The sequence below is a fragment of the Oratosquilla oratoria genome, chromosome 41 (assembly GCF_046742065.1).
Source record: "Oratosquilla oratoria isolate Oo_2021 chromosome 41, ASM4674206v1, whole genome shotgun sequence".
In the NCBI taxonomy this organism is placed as follows: domain Eukaryota; kingdom Metazoa; phylum Arthropoda; class Malacostraca; order Stomatopoda; family Squillidae; genus Oratosquilla; species Oratosquilla oratoria.
Window position 1 is genome coordinate 7,543,703 of NC_134817.1, and position 18,855 is coordinate 7,562,557.

Here is an 18,855-nt window from a genome sequence, read left to right on the forward strand (position 1 = left end):
GTGGTGACCTCAACGTTTTTACCACCATTGTTCCTTAGAACGTTTTTGTATAATCAGGGGCTTGGGTGGGTATTCTGAGTATATATACATCTGCATTAGTTTTTTTTTTACGGAATTCATCAGAAAGTCTGTATGCCCTTTCAGCCCATTTGACCTGATATTAATTTATATATATATATATATATATATATATATATTTTTTTTTGGGGGGGGGCGAATTTGGGACCTAGAGTACCATGTCTTTTTTGGTATTTGGGGGAAATGTACAACACAGTTCCCAGTTGAATATATTTAGAACTAGCCCAGGGCCAAGAATTTGTCACTTGTTTTTTGAGCGAATGGAGGCTCTTGGTTGTACTCAATAACACGGGAAGAACCAGTTTTAAGACTGGTTCTAAACCTCCAGGTTGAGGAATCGAAGAGTGTATGACGTGATTGTGTGTGCGTGCGTGTGTGCACGTACACATGCGTACGTATGTATGTCTGTATTGGTGCGGGAGATTCGGATGGCCCGTTGCTAAAGTGGAGAGGCTCATTGGGCGATGGCTGATGGGGGCCTTCAGAGGCGGTGGGGTGGGAGGGTTGAGGTGGAGGACATAAAGAGGAGGAGGGGGAGTGAAGGTGGAGGGTTTGAGCGGCGGTAGACCAGGAGAGGTAGACGTTTTGTATGAGCCAAGGCGCCCAGGGTACTCCAATACTGTTCCTTGAGTTATGGTGGGCATTGTTTGGGGGTGTATGGGCACTTGAGTCTGTAATAAGGAGTAGGGTGACAATGGAGACAGGGTGACTGAGGGACGTACATGAGAACGTGCGTAGTAGGGTGAGGTAGTTTTGTCGTGGTTAGGGAGGCAGTGTGGAGTATATCAGATAAGGGTGTGGTAGCAGGCTGGAATGGGAAGAAAAAGTAGAAGAGGCATAGGAAAAAAAGTAGATGAATAATATAGGACGTATGGCGAAGTAAAGAAAGTTCTGGTGGTGTAGGAGAATGGGGTGTGATGGGGAAATAGGATAGAACAGGTTCCATGCGTGTAAAGTCAAGCTATGGAATGGTGGAGTTTGGTAATGGGAGAGCTGCTTATGGCAGTAGGGAATCTGGTGCTTGTAGCGGAGAGTATTAGGAGGGAATGACATTCCACCCCCACCCATCCCCGTGTCCTAAGATTTTTAACCTTCCACACACGTATTTACAATGTTCAACCCTTCCACATTTTTTGACGAGCTGTACTTGTTTTGCTCGTCGTCAGGCGGTTTAATTAAGCGGGGGGAGGTGGGGGAGTCCGCGCAGCGAGGTTGTTACTAAAAATAGAATGATCAAAATCAACCCAGAAAGGGCCCAAGTTCGGATGCCGGCTTCTGTAGGTTTCCTTTGCATGCGCTGACGGCGACCGTTTTCTTCGTGTTCTGGCTTAGGTCAAGCCGTTTCGTTCATCTCCGTGGCATCCACTCGCTTGCAAAGAGGTTACACACCCTATCTCTGACATTTTATGTACCACATACCATCTTTCTCCTGTTTCTCTCAGTCGACGAGTTATTTTGTCAATTTCCCTGGTACCCCACATGATATGGGACCCTTATCTTCACAATGGCATAACGATTATATTACCTTATGACAGATGCCATGTTATCTCGTTATGCAGCCGAGGGGACCGGCTTTCCCCGAGGTCTGTCCCTCCCATGAACGAAATTGTGTGATATACCAGAAGACCACGTAACGCTAAGGTTTGGTTGTGCTATGCCTGCTAGAGAGTTTCCAGCGTCTGAATGAGAGGGTGGGTAAGAGGGCGGTGAGGTGCTCGAGTCAGAAAACGGAAAAACCCTTTGTAGGCCTGTTGCCAGATGCAGGATGATGCCCCGCGTTTTAACGCTCTCGGGCGTGTGTATGAGCGCGTACTCACGTTGGCAAGCCTCGGGAAGAGTAGCGATCGAAGCCCGAGCCAACGATGACAAGTAGACAGCGATAGTGCTGCTATCGATAGTGAGTTATAGTTATTTTGGTAAATAATTGTGTGTGGGGAAGTGGGGGTATTCTTTACTCCGACATCTAGGTCGCTGATGTGTAGTTTCTTTAGGTCTTGTTTGGACGTTGAAGGTGTTAGTGTAGTCTGAAGGTATGTTCTATTTCAGTAACCTTTTTCTTCCGGAATGAGGGTATCCCCAGACGCGGATAGAATTTGCCGGATGGCAGCCTAGATTAAAGCCGTACTACCCACTCTCTCCTCTCCCTCCCCCCCTCTTTTTCTCTTCCCCCACCTCCTCCTCCTCCTTCTCCTACTCTCTCCCTCTCTCGATGTCCTTCCTCTTTCTTCATCACTTTTCCTCGCAGCTTCTTAACCACCACACGTGCCTCGGTGGACCAATACTAGAGTGAGCAGTTTGGCGTGAATCGTAGCTTTCTGATTTTTCCCCACACATATCCAATGTGTGTGTGTGTGGAGGGGGAGGTAGCTCGAGATTTCTTGCCGATTTGCAGCCGGGGTGGATGGGCGGGTGGGAGTGTCACATGATTTTGGCCCACGGAAACTGAAGCAGGGTATCTGCTTTTCCACTAGCAAAGCTATTTTTTGGCAGAGGACTTCGTAACATCCAAGAATCTAATTGTGAAAGTGGTCATCCCACAACGTCCCTCGGATTAGAGCAACATCGTAGTGCTCTTGGTCTAATGCGTACATTCAGAGCTAGACACGAAGAGCATAACTGATGTATCACATTAATGCTAGACATACGTAACATCCATCTACATATGATGTCTCAAGAGGAGGGGTTGATCGTACCTTGCACTTCTCATTTTTTTTTTTTTTTCCTCTTTTTATCGTATTGGTAGTTGAAGGTGATCTTGTCCCCTTTTTCATGTATACCCAGCACAACCCACAGCTGTCGTCACAGTGTCTGTCACTAGGAAGTAACGTGAACCCACACATGATAGAACACGCTTAATTAACCGTTCTGTTTTTACAGAGTTGTTCAGACGACCTGAAAGATGTTCCACGTCCTCTCTAGGTCGCTCCAACATGCCAGGCCCGCTTCGCTGGCGCTTCGAAGGTGCTACTGCGCTCCTGCTGGAGTCGACTGCGTTGTCGAAAGGCTAACCGGAGACCGCGAGGGCATCGCCGTTTTCGGCCTGAACCGCCCCGCGGCCAAGAACGCCATCAGCAGGAACTTGCTGAAGGAGTTCGAAGAGGCGATCACTTCGGTGAGGTACGACAAGAACGTGAGAGTGGTCATCCTCAGGTCCCACGTCCCGGGGGTCTTCTGCGCAGGAGCGGACCTTAAGGAACGAGCTAAGATGAAGCAGGAGGACGTGGGGCCCTTCGTGGCCAAGGCGCGGAGCACCATCGGGGACATCGAGAACCTCCCTATGCCCGTGATCGTGGCCCTGGACGGGGTGGCCCTTGGCGGTGGCCTCGAGATGGCCCTCGCCTGTGACATCAGGGTCGCGGCCACGAATGCGAAGATGGGCTTGGTCGAGACGAAACTCGCGATCATCCCAGGGGCCGGAGGCACCCAGAGGCTCCCCCGTATCGTCGGGCTAGCGAAGGCGAAGGAGCTCATTTACACCGCCGCGGTGCTCAACGGCTCAGAGGCCGAAGAGATCGGTCTCGTGAACCACGTGGCCCAGCAGAACGAGTCTGGGGATGCGGCCTACCAGAAAGCCGTCGAGATCGCCGAGAAAATCCTCCCCAATGGACCTGTCGGGGTGAAGATGGCCAAAGCGGCCATCTCTAAAGGCATGGAGATGGACCTCGGGTCCGCCTTGTCCCTGGAGGAGGCCTGCTACGCTCAGGTCATCCCTACCAAGGACAGGGTAGAAGGACTGACGGCGTTCAGGGAGAAGAGAAAGCCACAGTACACTGGAGAATGAAAGAACACAATGTTCGTAACACCTTTAGCCACGTTACAAGCTATGCAGATTGTCTTATGACTAGCGCCGGGCGGTTTTATTCAGATAAGGGGGGGGGTTAGCAGGCTTGAGGGCCCAGTTATCCCCCCCACACGCTTGCCCTCCCCCCTCCGTCTGAATGAAGTCGTCCGGTGTTAGACCCGTATCTGCAAAGAATGTCGATGGTTGGTTGGTGTTTCGTCTTGTTATTAACAATGAGTTCTCAACAACGTTGGGTGTTGTCTAGAACATTTATCAATTCGTGGGATCGAATAAGTTTATACTATACTCCCTCACTCCTCACCCCCGGGTGACGTCTCAGCCGTAAGTGAATATATATAGTCTACCACCTGATTGAAGGATAGTTAAAGAGTGATTGGTAGCTAACAAGTACAAATAATTTTATGTGGTCAGTTTTAGTGAGACGTTAGTGTATGTTGAGTGATTTGTACACACGGGTGACAATGCAGCCTTGGGTTTTTTTCTAGGTTTTTCTTATGGAAATAAAAATATTTTCTTGGTCATTTACTTTCATTTTTCCTGACGTCGTGGACGACCTGATGCTGGACAGGTAACATGGATTATTACTCCCTGTTCGCCAAAATATTCTTGCCAAATTCATTTTCTGTCCAAAATAATTGGTCAGATTTCTATTTCACCAAAAATAATTTGGTCAAATTTCCACTTGGCCAATAATTATTTGCCCAAATTCTCAATTCGCCAAAATAAAATGGCAATTCCAATTCGCCAAAATCATTTGCCAAAAAAATTGGGGCCAAATTCCCAATTTGCCAAAATAAAATTGGTCAAATTCCCAATTCGCCAAAGTAATTTTGGCCAAACTCCCAATTCGCCAAAATAATTTTGGCCAAGTTTCAATTCACTAAAGTAGACGATTACGACAGAAATTATTTCGACAGCAAAGACTAGAGCTACAAATCCCTTCACCTTTACTTCGTTGCTTCACATCAAAGGTTATTGGTCAACCTTTGTCCTGCCAATATCATATTTCGAAACGCCTGGCTGACAACGAATACGAGTAGGCGTAAATCGCAACGTTTCACACAAAACACTTCACCACCCCAATATATGCACACACACAATGAGTTGCGATTGCGGTGAAAGATGCGAGTATAAAAGATAATGGATATATTCAAATATTGCCCATTTATTTATATTAATTTTCCATAAGAGAAGTTTTATGGATGTGATGAGAGAAGACATACAGGAAATGGTGTGACGAGGATGCGGAGCGATGGAAGATTGATATGATCCACCGGTGACAGCCATCAGAAGGCGACAGAACAAAATCCCACACAACGGAGTTTTTCTACGTTATATCAATATTATTTTATCTAACACTGTTTCCACCTAATAATTTTATGAATTATATCAGAATCCATTTCAGTATATAAGAAAACAAGTTTTGAGTAGATTTGTGCAGTATTGCAATGAAACCTGCCGCGATATGATTATCATGCAGTAAACTGTTAAATTGCAATATATACGTTATATACATGTTAGGAATTCTAAATACCATAATTAATATCTTAATTTTGTTGAGCCAGTCATTATTTTCATCTGTATTTGTGTGCGTAAATCCAGACACAGATTTGATTTATTCAATGTCGATCGCAGGCCTTTGAAAAGATCATAAATCTTAATATGCAATAAATGGACGACACATCTGTACGTTACTTGTTTTCTGTTCGTGTTTAGATTATATAATTCGTTCAACTTTATTCCTATAGATCATCTATACATGTCAGATAATGGAAATTGGATTTCCTCCCTGCACCTGGTGACGTTTTTATCATTTTTTCCACTAATCTGTTTATTTCCATGACACCTCGGTAGCAGAGGGACCCGCCTCCCCCGGTCGGTGAGAAAACGGTTCTGTACGCAACAATACGCAAGGACACGAAGAAAAGAGATCCAAGGAGGGAAATGCAAGCATAAAGACGAAAGATATTTGAGAGAACCGAGAGAAAACAACATGGAGGAAAGCGTGTAGGTTGAAAACAATTCATGGGGGAAGGAGACACTGAACGAGGAAAAATCATCGTTGCTCGGGGGTGGAAACGAAGACGACGCGACTGACATCTTGGAGCAGACGACGCAGGGCAACGGGCGGTGGCGCGCGAAAAAGAATGTCTACAGAAAATGGGGGAATTTTTTTCAAACAGGAGTTGTCAGGCGAGAAAGGAACTGGCTTGCAGGCGCGGCAAAGCAGCAGATATAGTAAAAATGTAAGAATAGATTAAAACTCCAGGTGGAGCAGTTAATCGAGTTTTAACCAATAAGAAACTATAGTTATAGGGAATTACAAGAAAGAGAACAGTAGGTGTGGACAGGAGAATTTGTGAACCACTGCGGAGGCTCCATGAATGAGGTGAAATGGAGGAGGATACGAGTGGAGGGTGAGAGGCGACTTTGCCCGGAAAGAAAAATCTAGGTTATGAAATGTTTTCCGAGGGCGGGAGGGATCGTGTGAGAGGGAGAGGGGACTAGGAAGGGGCATAGAAGGGAAACTGTTGGGATACGAGGGAAATGGGGTAGCGATATAAAACATGGAAGTGCGTTGAGGTAGGGTGTGGTTAAGAAAAGGCCTGACAGAAGACTAGTTGTATTTTAAGGTTCGTAATTGAGAAAATGATGGATACATTACATTGGAACTCCAGTGGTCCTGCCAGATGCAAGATAACGTATAAATGAGCCAGTGAACTTCTTGGCTGTGCAAGGGGGTGCCCTCAACTGAATAAAATAAAGATTTAATATTATGACCGGGTGGGAAGCAGCGAGACCAAATGTAGAAGTAAACAGCAGTGAAAATGTTCATGATACAATTATACGTTACATCTTCGATCAGGTCTACATTAAGCAAGACTGTAAGGACAGCAGAAGCTGGTGTGTGACGTCATCGGTTCACATCGACAAGAATACTGTTCTTATAGACTGCAATTGACCAATGCTTCTTGCCTTTCCTAAACAGTTTGTCGGTGGCACTACTGCCTCGACAGAGTTATGCGGATTGTGTGACTACTATGGATTCTGCCCTGCGGCAAAGGATTCCTGCATTCTCTACTACACATTTGGTTCGTAAATAACTGAACCAATTTTATTTGTAATCTCTCCTTGCGGGGGGTGAGGTGGGGGGCGGGGCAACACCCGGAGTGTTTGTGGCTTCCATCGCTTGAGGCAAAAACTATTTTCACGGAGGAGAAAGCACGAATTCTGTTTGCTTTCAGGCACTGGACTTCCAATAGATCACGGTGAGGGAGAAGCGTAGTGGTAGGACCTTTTCGGAAACAAAATAATTAGCGAAATGGACATATAAATACGTGAACAAAGGAAAACGATAAAATGTAAACAAATGAAGCAGAAAGCATTACGGCATGCCGTTTGTAGTTTTCATCTACATAAGTCTTAATAACCCTAAAAACAATGACGGGACTTGAAAGACTACGAGCTCTGAGTTCTCCTCCGGAAGGGAAATAGTTGTCGATCACGAGTCCAAAACGTGATCCAAAGGCAATGGTGAATCACGCACACACACACACACACACAAAATAGATATATAAGGCCACCTTGCACCCCCGACAGTCAACCTGGAACGACCATTTGTTTACAGCCGGTCCTATTCAGAACTAATGAAGATTTCATAGCAAAATAACGTTTCAGGAGGCTCTTCCGATAATTATATTTGGGGTCCCTGATAGCTCGAGATCTTAATATATCCCCATTTTTTCTTTCTTTCTTAGTTGCCAAGGACACTCTAGTCCTTCTACATAAGGATGACCCATCTTTCTTCCAGATAGCTCCTGAAGGAGCAGGATGGATAAAAGAACAAAAAATATTGATACGCATAAAAAGGAAAAGGAAGCAGACTTCCAGACGACGCGATGGAGGGCAGAGGGGAGTGAGAGAGGGGGGGGGGGCTGCGCTGCGTTCTATCACGTAGCCGGCCCTGGCCCCTCGGAGATACCAAGCCGCACACCCAATTGGAGGCCCTCAACCCTTTGTGAAGGCCCCTTCCTCCTCACTCTTTGAGGGGGCTCTTTTTTCCCCCTTATTGCTTTTCGGGGCCCCTAATTCCTTTTCCGAGACTCTCCATGTTGAGGCCCCTTCCTCCTCATTCCTTGTCGGGGCCCCTCTTCCCCCCCCCCCCGCCCGTCACTCGTTACTGAGATCTCCCTTTCTTTCCAATACTTAACCCTAACCACTCCCTTTATCTTGATCCAAAGCATCTAATATGATGTCTGTAATTAATATCGTAGCAGCACGAAGTGTGAGCGCACACGCGCAAGTTGATAAATGGACGTCTCGCTGGCAATCTTTAGCTTTGTCTCATTAACTCTTCGCTACTTTTTTCGCGGTAAAGGAGAACGGTCTAACGGCAACCGGAATTAAATGAATAAACTTGGCCGTTAGGTCCCTTTTGAGGACGACCTCTCTCGAGGAGGATGTGGTGAGGTAAAGAGGGAATGATTTCGAGAATGATAATAAAAAAATAAAATAAAGAAGGCCCGTATTTGGCCGACTTCTTGGAAATAAAGAATACAGCCTTTGACGCAAACTGTCCGCGCGCGTGTGTACATGAAATTGTATATGCGTGTGATTGCTCACTTAACATATATTTACTATAGATTATCCAGATATGGAAAAAAGCTTCTTGATCCTACGATAATAAAACCTTCGAAATTCCTCATACTCAGCGCTTACGTCAGACCGATTGTAATAAAGTGTTTTACGACTCGCTAGCTCTCTCTCTCTCTCCTTTGTAGACTGAATTTTATTTCCCCTGTGTGTTTAATTCACCACGGTCTTGGATCACGTCTTGGGCTCGTGATCGACAGCTATTTCCCCCCCGGAAGAGAGCTCATATATGACCGATCTATGGGTAATGCTGTGACCCTACACGCACACACACCCAGCTCCCCGCCCACGAGAGTTGGAGTAACGACTCGCAGCGCATCGATACTGAAATTATTCCAGCCCTGGGCGGGATTCGAACCAGGACCGCCGTGGTGGCGGCCGGGAACTCTAACCACGGCCAGTCGAATCGTGTGTGTACGCATGCATTTGCGTATATGTATGGGTGTGTGCGCATGCATAGCACGTATGTCTGCATGATGTATGCGCGAGTGCACGTGTATGGGCGTGTAAGGAAGAAAACGGGAACCCAGTTGGATAAACAAGTGGGGAAACGTAAAAAGAGAGAGAGAAGGGAGTCTCATCCTTCCTATGACTTTCCCCCAACTCCCTGTACCTCCCTGAGACGGAAAATCCGCCACGGCTTTCAACGCTGGCAGCAGAGGTCAATAACCGTGTATTTCTCCAGCTGATTCAGCCACACTCTTACCTCTCTCTTTCTCTCTCACTCTCTCTCTTCCCCTATACGTCATCCAACTATTATTATTATTATTATTATTACTGTTATTATTATTAAGAATTTATGTTGCTATATACCCTAATTTTCTGAGTTTATTTTTATTATTGTTATCTGAATTATCCAACCTAATCAGGAACTATTTATTATAACTTGGTGTTTTTCTTATTACAGTAATATGCTCTGATGTCGCACTTTACACATTTTATTCTATTTGACGTCAATATGCCTTGGCTCGTAGTCAGCAGGTCTAGAATTCGGAAATGTTCTCCGATATTGGGAACGGAAACAAAATACAACAAAAATAGAAGCGTGCTTATGTTATTTGATATTTTTTAAATTTCTGAGCTAATCCTTCTGAAATTTTGAAAATGTATCCTGATTTCATTTGTTCCCAATAGAGAAAATTACTTTATTCACTGTGTGTTCACATTGCACCGAATGCTCGTCATTAAAAGAATCTAGTAATCGGTTCAATTACAATGCAAGTCAATAGAGGTGTTCACACATAGCCGCGTTGATTTTCCTGTACTATCCGGTACCGCCGCGGTTTCCACGCGGTTCAAACCGCTTGTGTGAACAGGGCCTAACAATATGACGAAAATGACGTGAAACAAACCTTCCGTGCATGACCTATGGTCTCTCTCCTCCCTAGGTTATGACGTCACGGCCTTCGTTCGGGACCCGTCGAAGCTTCCGGGTGACCTGAGCTACCAGATCAAGGTCAAGGTGGGCGATTCGACGAACGAGTACGACGTGGACGACGCAGTCATGGGCCAAGATGCCGTCGTGGTCGCCCTTGGTACCAGGAACGACCTAAGTAAGTTACTACGGTGCCGCTTTAGTATGTTTACCTTTTTGAAATACTACGGTGCCGCTTTAGTACGTTTACCTTTTTGAAATACTACGGTGCCGCTTTAGTATGTTTACCTTTTTTAAATACTACGGTGCCGCTTTAGTATGTTTACCTTTTTTAAATACTACGGTGCCGCTTTAGTACGTTGACCTTTTTGAAACTGGTTTAGTATGTGACCTACCCTATTTGAATGTGTCCTACCTCAGGAAAAATTGAAAACAAACAACAATACTTTAAAAATGTTTCCATTTAATAATTAGAAATAAATTTATCAACAAGTCATAGAAAAAATTCTCGGATGTCGTGCAAAATGCATAAAAACAAGAGGGCCTACTTGGGCAGGATGCTGGGGAGACGGGGGTGTCTCGAAGGAATAGTTCTGAAATCTTCCTTTTCTTCTCCCTCTCTCAGACTCTCTTTTCTTCCTTTCTCCTCCCGCCCTTTCTCTCCCTCCTTACCTCCTCTTCCTTACCCGCCTTCCGTTTTCTTTGTTCCTTTCTCCTTCCTCCCGTGCCTTCCCTCTCTCCTCCTCTTCTCCTTTTTCTGCCTTCTCCTCTTCCTTTCCTTCCCTCATGTTTCTTATTACTACCCTCTTCTTTCCGTACCTCATTAGTATTCTTCTCCCCCCCCCCCAACTCTCCCTCGTTCTCAGGGCGTAATTGCCCACCCCTCCTCCCCTCGACTACATAAAATCGCCTGTCTCAAGCCGGACCACTGGCCATAAATTACGTCACCAGGGGTAAGCAGTTAAGCTGGCGCGGTGGTCTAATTAGTTCCTGACAGCTTTTTGAGTGATGGTCCACCTCCCGTTTTCTTTCATGGGACGCCGGAAGCATTTCCACTTTCTCCCCTTCTCTTTCCTTTTCCCTCTTTCTATTCTTTTCTTTTTCTTCGTCTTCCTTTCCTTCTCCTTTCCATCTCAGTGGCACACTGCATCAACTTTCCCCAACTCTTCGACAACTTGACTTGTATACTCAAATCAGTCACAAGATTATTTCAATTTAAACGAGACCATTTGAATGGCTCAGTACCTCCTTGGCTTAGAGACACTCTTCAGATATTTTGGTCTGGTTTGCGTCAGCCGTTATTGTTCTGTTGTGGTGATAGATGGGGTTTTAATGGATTACCTACATTTCACCATAATCAATCTGTATAGATTTTTTTTCATATTTCCCTAGTTTTTTGTGTATGTATATTTTGGATAATTCAACTAGGAAAATTTATTGGACTAATGTCTGCTTTGTATTAGTACTGGACTGTTTCACTGGGTATAAAAACGGGAGCAGTGCGGGGAGGGGGGGAGAAGAGGAAGATGAGGAGGAGGAAGTGGAGGAGGAGGATGGGGAGTGACGGGACGACAACACGGTCTAGTGGTGTCTGATTCAGTTCAAGTTCTTCCAACAACTTCCTCCTCCTCCTCCTTTATAGACGTTGTTTACGTAATGTGGTTTGGTCAACAAGACCCGAGTCTCTCTCTCTCTCTCTCTCTCTACCTTTCTGCCTGTGTCTGCCTTCCTATCTGTCTTCGTGTCTGTGTACCCGTGTGTCTATGTACGTCTCTGTCTCTGAGTCTCGTTCGAATTGTTTCTGTTTACTTGTCACACACACACACACACACACACACACATACCGGCCTCGATCCTGACAGTCTGCCCGTACCACAGGATTGGGTGTCAAGCATGATATAGTTCATCCTTGAGCGTCGAGTCACACTCACCTGATGGAGGGATGACGAACGTGCCGGAGAGAGAGAGAGAGAGAGGATACTAGTGTAGCTTCAAAAGCCCACTTCCACTATTCACTTTATATATTCTATTAAGCCTGACAAAAGACGCGTGTATTGTACAGAGACGACCCTAGATATGCATTATAACATACAATTGTCCTTTCCCATCAAATAATCTAAATGCGCCACAGTTCAAAATTAATTTACACGATTCAAATTTATATCCAACGATGGAGTGCTCTTAATCGGTGGTTATACGGGGCGGACGTCGATAAGAATCATCTCCCCCGACGCTGATCTTTAAGGATCATGGACGTCCTCACATTCATCTGAAGGTGCACTCCCGAGTGGCTGGCATTTGGTGTCCGGAATGAGCCCAAGAATCTCTCTCTTCCCTCCCTCCGTATTGGTTTTATTCAGTCAATTCTTGAGGAATTCTACTGACACCCCTGCGGACCAGACCCACGCTTATATTTGTTTTTTTATACAAAATAATATATATATATATATATATTATATATATATATATATAATATCACTTTTGATGTCTATCATCTCACTTTTCTGCTACCGCCTTTAAACATTCTCTCAAAAAATAATAATAATAAATAAGTATATAAATAAAATAATGTTTCCAAGGATAGAAGTGGCATATACACTATGTAACACCGACTACTCCTCTGTTATGCAGCAATACACACTAATACTACACATATGTATACTTATGTCGCAAATTCACCTTTCAACGTAGAGCGTTGAACACGGCAGTGTTTTCATCATTGCTAATATTCTGTCAAAACTCATATAATGACACGTGTAATTTATTGCTAGCCAGGCTCTTGTGAAAACTTAATTTTTTATCTACAGTTCAAAAACGATGACGTCACCAGCAGTTTCCGTTGTATAACTGAACGTGGGACTGAAAGCTTCTAGAAGTTTCAGTGCTTTGCTTTGGATATAGTTTCCAGAAGAGAACAAATATAATATGTTTAACTGTTGTGTAATAAATGGAAATTCAATGGCACCTAATGATTATATACCTATCATCCATATCGTAATGCACTCAATTACGGAGGATAATGTAGTGTAGTCACGAGCATTTCTTTACCTACGCTGCAGTTCTTACGTCAATATGATTTATCGATTCTTGTCGAGTATGATAAATTTGTCTACTATTAACTTACAATCAATCAAATCAGCCATCCTGAGTCCACTGCTGAACAAAGGCCTCCTTCATAGCATTCCATGATTCACACGACCGCGCCATCCTCTGCCACGTCACTTCTGCAAACTTCTCGATCTCGTCTCTCCACCTTCTGTCTGGTCTCCCTCTTCCACGCTTCCTATCTCGCGGCGTCCATTCAGTAACACACTTGCTCCATCGCTCATTAGTCGTTCGCACTAACTTACCTCCCCAATTCCACTTCCTCTCTTTTACCGCCTCCACAATATCTTTCACTCTAGTCTGCTCTCTCACCCAACTTGCTCTCTTTCGGTCTCTCAGCGTTATTCCCATCATTGATCTCTCCATTCTCCTCTATGCAGTCCTTAGTTTTGTTTCCATCGCCTTCGTTAGTTTCCAAGTCTCACATCCGTATATTGCTGGTAGAATGCATTGCTTACAAACTTTACCTTTCCAACAGAGGTAGAGAGCCTCTCAGTATTTTATTATATTTACCAAACACTTTCCAACCAATTGTAATGCGTCTTTTTATTTCATTATCATGATCTCACTTTCACCATCTGCCCTAAATAATTATACTCCTCAACTTCAAGACTCACCATCAATCACAATCTCTTTACTTTGAACTTTCTTGTTAAACATTACTTTGATTTTACTCTTATTCATTTTTAAACCTACTTTGAGACTTTATTTGTTTAGATCACTCAGCATATCTTGCAAGTCTTCTGCTCTCTCTGAAATAAGAATAATGTCATCCGCAAATCTTAGATGGTTCAGATATTCGCCATTAATACCTTTTTTTTTCCAACTCAATCTTCTGAAAATATCTTCCAAGCAAGCTGTAAATAGTTTATAATTACTTAAAGAAATTGTAAGAGGAAGAATTTAAATTTGGTATAATAATAGATTCTTGGTAGTTCAAAAATGGTTCTCGTAACACTACATACTATATTATTTTGGTCCTAAAATAATTCATGAAGTATATATGTTACTTTGAGATTGTGTTCAGAATGGAATGTATATACATCGCAATACTGACAATTATTTCATAAAGTTCAAAATGTAGAAAAGAATCGAGAGAATGTATATATCTATCAATATTATATGAGACATTTCCAGGGCACAACTAAATTGGCGGGAAACCTATTCCCACGTCTGTCATTGGATTGCAGATTCTTCTCATGATTTTCCTCACATTTCATTTCTCACAGGCCGTGTACAAAGACCAGACGGAGAAACGACGTAGAAAAAAATCACAATTCCACTTGACACACTTGTCTCAAGTGGGGAAAGATTTAAAAACATATACATCCTTTTGTTTACGTTCACAATCACTAACGCTTGAACGTCCTCTCTTGTCCCCCCTCACCATAGGCCCCACCAGCGTCATGTCGGACAGCACCAAGCTTATACTGGAGGCTATGTGCAAGTATGGCGTGGCAAGAATTTCGGCCTGCATGTCTGGTAAGTTGTGGAAACGATGCACCAACGTGCAGGTGTGCGCACAATGGTAATGTATTGTTGTGTTGGAATCTGAGAAAGGATACGTCAAACGGTGTGCGAGAGAGTCTGATAGGAGGGTGGGGGGTAAGTGTGATTATTATTGGAACTAATCTATTCTCGTGTTATGCACTGGTTCTATTTTGTTCAATGCCAAATTACGAATATATAATTGTTTCGCCTCAGGAGAAAGGGTCCCCCCTGAAAATCTTCCAAAAATATTCTGGACATTGTAGGTGCTTCTGATATCCGGAATTTTCTAGATTTCTGAAGAAAAAAAATTGACCACTGAAGAGTTCTGGATTTCAAGATTCCCAATAAAGGGTAATATCTGTATAAAGGCTTTGACAAGTAGAATCACGTGAGTAACTACCCAAGGTAAATTATGACGTCTGCACCAGGCATGCGTGGGGAGACGAGTTAGCCTATGACGTCAAACTGAATGTGACGTCATATTTAACTATGACTCCATTATTTATTAAATACGTCATCCATTCTACCAATAACGTTATCAACCCACATTCCCTCCTTGGCGCTATTTGTAAGATCCTATAATGTCGCAAGTAGGATTTTAAATCACCTGACTATGACGTCATTGATCTTCAAAGAACATGACGTCACCCGTCATTTCTGTTGGTGACTGAGGGAGGATGGGGCAGAGGAAGGAAATTAGATTCTTCGAATTGTTATCCTCAATATATTTTTGTTTTGTGTCGCCAGATGATTTTATTCGCTAAAAGAACGAACCTGTGATACAATGAGTGAGGACTCCTTGTGGTACAATGAAGGACATTGTAGATTTTATTTTGGTTGACTACGGACGTGTTTGTCTAGCTAATAGGAGAGCCAGGTGTTCCCAGACCTCCCGAAGCTGTTTACCAAGAGCATTTTCTTTCTCCGCTGTAGACATTTAAGGATACGCCAAGGCTGAATGGTCATTATCGCCATCACGACATTTTTTCCTGTCCATCCGTTCGTTTTGAATTTTCGTCGTCATTATTATTATCATTATTATTATCATTATTATTATTGTTGTTGCAACCTGTCTTACTCCCACTGTCGTTTCATACTTTTTGTTTTAGTTTAGTTACCAGCTTTGTGTGTGTCTGGACCTGCCTACACGCACTAAAATTGCTCGACTCAAACAGTCATGGCACTAAACAAGGAAACTTGCTTTTATATTTATATATATATATATATATATATATATATATATATATATATATATTGTACCCCTTTGTCCATGACAAATTATTGTGTACATATAATCAGTATTCCCTCACGTAACAAGTTTTCAGATTTGGTCACCTGTAAAAAAAAAAATTGTTTTTGTAATGTTGAAATACGCAATACCCCATTGAGATTCGTTAGGATTAATAAGAAAAAAATCAGATAAAAACAGACTTAGAGTATATATCAGTTTGCGAACACACATACATGCGCACACATAAAACACAACACACACACACTACTTTGTTATACACAAAACAGTTCTCTCATCCTACACCACGCCAACATGGCTGCAACGGTCCTTGAGAGGGATTGGAAGGTGGGCAGGGAGGAGGAGGAGGAGGGAGAGGGTGAGGGGAGGTCTAAGGCTTTCTATCACTCGATTGTACGTCTTTCCACGCATCTCGCCCACTACTCTCCCTCTCTCTTCTGAGCCCCCACGCTTTCCCATGCTCTCACTGTCTCGCGTTTTCTTTCGCTCTCAGCATAATCCGCGCTTTAGTACTCTCACTTTCGATTACTCTAGGAGGGAGATTTCATCCCACTGATTCGAGTGTTATACCTGTGAGTTGAAGATCGTGTATGCGAATAAATTTGGTTTAACTGCTTCAGAATGTGTTTCCCTATGCGCCCCCCCCCCCCGGGAAGAAAACAAGGAATGAGCATATGACGGGAGCATCCTTCAGAAGAATAGACACTAAACATTAGTAAGCAAAGCCACCTAACGGGCTTTATTCAGGCTGTCATTTCCTGAAGCTATGATATTCTAAGCTGCTTCAAGCAAGGTTTCGCGAGTTCCCAGCTAATCGCGACCCACAGATAGGGAAACTCTTAATATTATTGTTATTATAATTATTACTATTATTGTTATTATTATTATTATTATTATTATTATTATTAATTATTATTATTATTCGGGGACATCCAAGGCGTTCCCACAGTCTGCCACAATCCTTCCCTGGTGACTGTGTCGAAAGCTTTGGTCACGTCGACAAGCGATACATTTGATCTCGTCACTCGTTCTCTCTTCCATTGCAGCGTTCAACTTCCGGGAGAAGTCGATGGTTCCTCCGCAGTTCCACAACATCCTGGAGGACCACGAGAGGATGATTGTGGCCCTCAGGGAGAGTGACAGGGAGTGGATCGCTGTCCTCCCGCCCCACATTGAGCGTAAGCCCCGCCCCCTCAACTTCCACTATAGTCAGAATACATTAACGAGCTCCTATCTCAGAATACATTAACGAGCTCCTATCCTCTTCCGATTTGTCGGTGTAATGTTCGACCGCAGCACAGTGTCATGTTCCATGTTTGAAACACTGACCCAGCTCCCAACCCTGATTTGTGTCAGAAGGCAGGGGCTGACACAAACTCATCCCATTTCCCAGTGCCAGAAAAGAATACTAACTTTCCTTCCTGCCAACCTCACTCTTGTGTCAGGTGAACATATGCCTTCAAATGAAAACTGTAAAGTATTTCAGAACTAAAAAAAACTGTATATGTACTTGTCACGAGTAAACTAAAACAGTAGTGCTATCTTGACCACAAACTCCCCTCCCCAGCCAACGTGGAGATCGGGACAGGCGATTACTTGGTGAAGCGCGGTAGTCAGCCCGGCCGAGTTATCAACAAACACGACCTGGGACACTTCTTGGTGACCTGCATCGAGGATGACAGAAACGTCTACCAGATGTGTAGCCTGTGCGACCGGCCCAACTAAGGAGGTCGTACGACAATGGAAAACAACACAAGAGCACAGTAGGTGGGTAGAATTAGACTTTAAGTCTGTTCTTATTACTGACTTTATTTCCGTCTACTGTACATACAAGATTAGACAAGTTTTCGACATTTTCTACGCATTCCTGTGAAGACGTAAACACATTTCTATTGGTATTTCAAAACAATGATCGCTTTTCTTCTTATCTATACCTATGTGAGTTTTGGTATTCTTAATATAATTATAATCATTACGTTCATGTAATGGATATTTTTATTTTTCAGCCATATGTGCATCGTCTCCAACAAGGCTACGAAAGAGCAACTGTCTGTCGACTCAGGAAGGGCTACGAATAGTGTTCCCTCACCTAAGTAGTTCGGCATGCAAGACATCATCTATTGATTAATACAACTGTAACTCGTGTATACATACATATTATAACACACACACACACACACACACACACACATATATGTATATGTATATGTATATGTATATATATATGTATATATATATATATATGTATATGTATATATATATAATAATAATAATCATTCCGTCTGTCGTCCCAGGATTCGAACCTGGGCTCGTGGATTCTCACTGCCGTCGCCTTACCGACTGAACTGCTGACCCTATAAAATTCACGAACCTGGAAGTTAATCTACTTTCCGAGGAATTAAGTCGACTGCTAACTTATGTCCGTACTTATTATTTTACACTGAACCACAGTCGGAATTATTTGATCGACATCACCGTCACATTATATATATTATATATATATATATATATATATATATATATATATATATATATATATTTTTATATATATATATATATATATACACACACATCACACACACACACACACACACACACACACACACACATATACACACCAGTATTGCATCTGTATCTTCCAATCTCTGGGTAGCAATGCTGACACAGTTAAGATGTTTATAACAAAAAATTCTTGGTTGCTGCTGCTCTTGCCCCGACCATGTGCGATGGTTTTATTAGCATTTATTTCTTGACAATCTTTTAGTTGTTTCCGAGTACATATCCCGAAGAAGGAAAACACTTCCAATTGAATGCGCGCTCGCACACACACACTCACATTTGAAATTGATGTCTAGAGTAATCCCCACCCAATGCGATTACGGTGCGACCTCCTGATTGGCTGAGCTAAACGAGTGGGCGGTGATAAATTTGAAATAGCCAATAATAAACGATCTGACCTGATTTTACGCCACTCCATCAAGTCACAAATTGTAACGGTCGCCTTACACAAATTAGGTTTAATCACAGTAGCGTTAACCACATTGTATACTTTACTTAATATTTTGTATGCCTGCGCATGACATACAGGCTCTCGTACACGAC

General features: G+C 43.2%; 2 protein-coding genes across 6 annotated transcripts in view; both read left to right on the top strand.

The window, feature by feature from the left end:
* The window catches only part of LOC143020935 (methylglutaconyl-CoA hydratase, mitochondrial), a 45,152-nt gene extending 40,753 nt beyond the window's left edge, over positions 1–4,399 (top strand). For 2 of the 4 annotated variants that reach the window (XM_076177916.1, XM_076177920.1), the window contains exon 2: positions 2,956–4,399. In XM_076177916.1, the coding sequence (XP_076034031.1) occupies positions 2,978–3,859 (882 nt within the window). In that variant the 5' untranslated portion in view covers positions 2,956–2,977 and the 3' untranslated portion in view covers positions 3,860–4,399. Of the gene's footprint in view, positions 1–2,309; positions 2,365–2,500; positions 2,761–2,955 lie in introns of those variants that run through there. The other 2 variants (XM_076177918.1, XM_076177919.1) reach the window with 2 other exon arrangements.
* LOC143020936 (flavin reductase (NADPH)-like) overlaps positions 1–17,968 on the top strand; it is a 58,947-nt gene extending 40,979 nt beyond the window's left edge. Inside the window, exons 2-6 of one of the 2 annotated variants that reach the window (XM_076177921.1) lie at positions 9,922–10,086; positions 14,406–14,495; positions 16,800–16,931; positions 17,321–17,520; positions 17,760–17,965. In XM_076177921.1, coding sequence (XP_076034036.1) covers positions 9,922–10,086; positions 14,406–14,495; positions 16,800–16,931; positions 17,321–17,478 — 545 coding nt within the window. In that variant the 3' untranslated portion in view covers positions 17,479–17,520; positions 17,760–17,965. Of the gene's footprint in view, positions 1–9,921; positions 10,087–14,405; positions 14,496–16,799; positions 16,932–17,320; positions 17,521–17,759 lie in introns of both variants that reach the window. The other variant, XM_076177922.1, reaches the window with a different exon arrangement.
* The last annotated feature ends 887 nt before the right edge of the window (positions 17,969–18,855 follow it).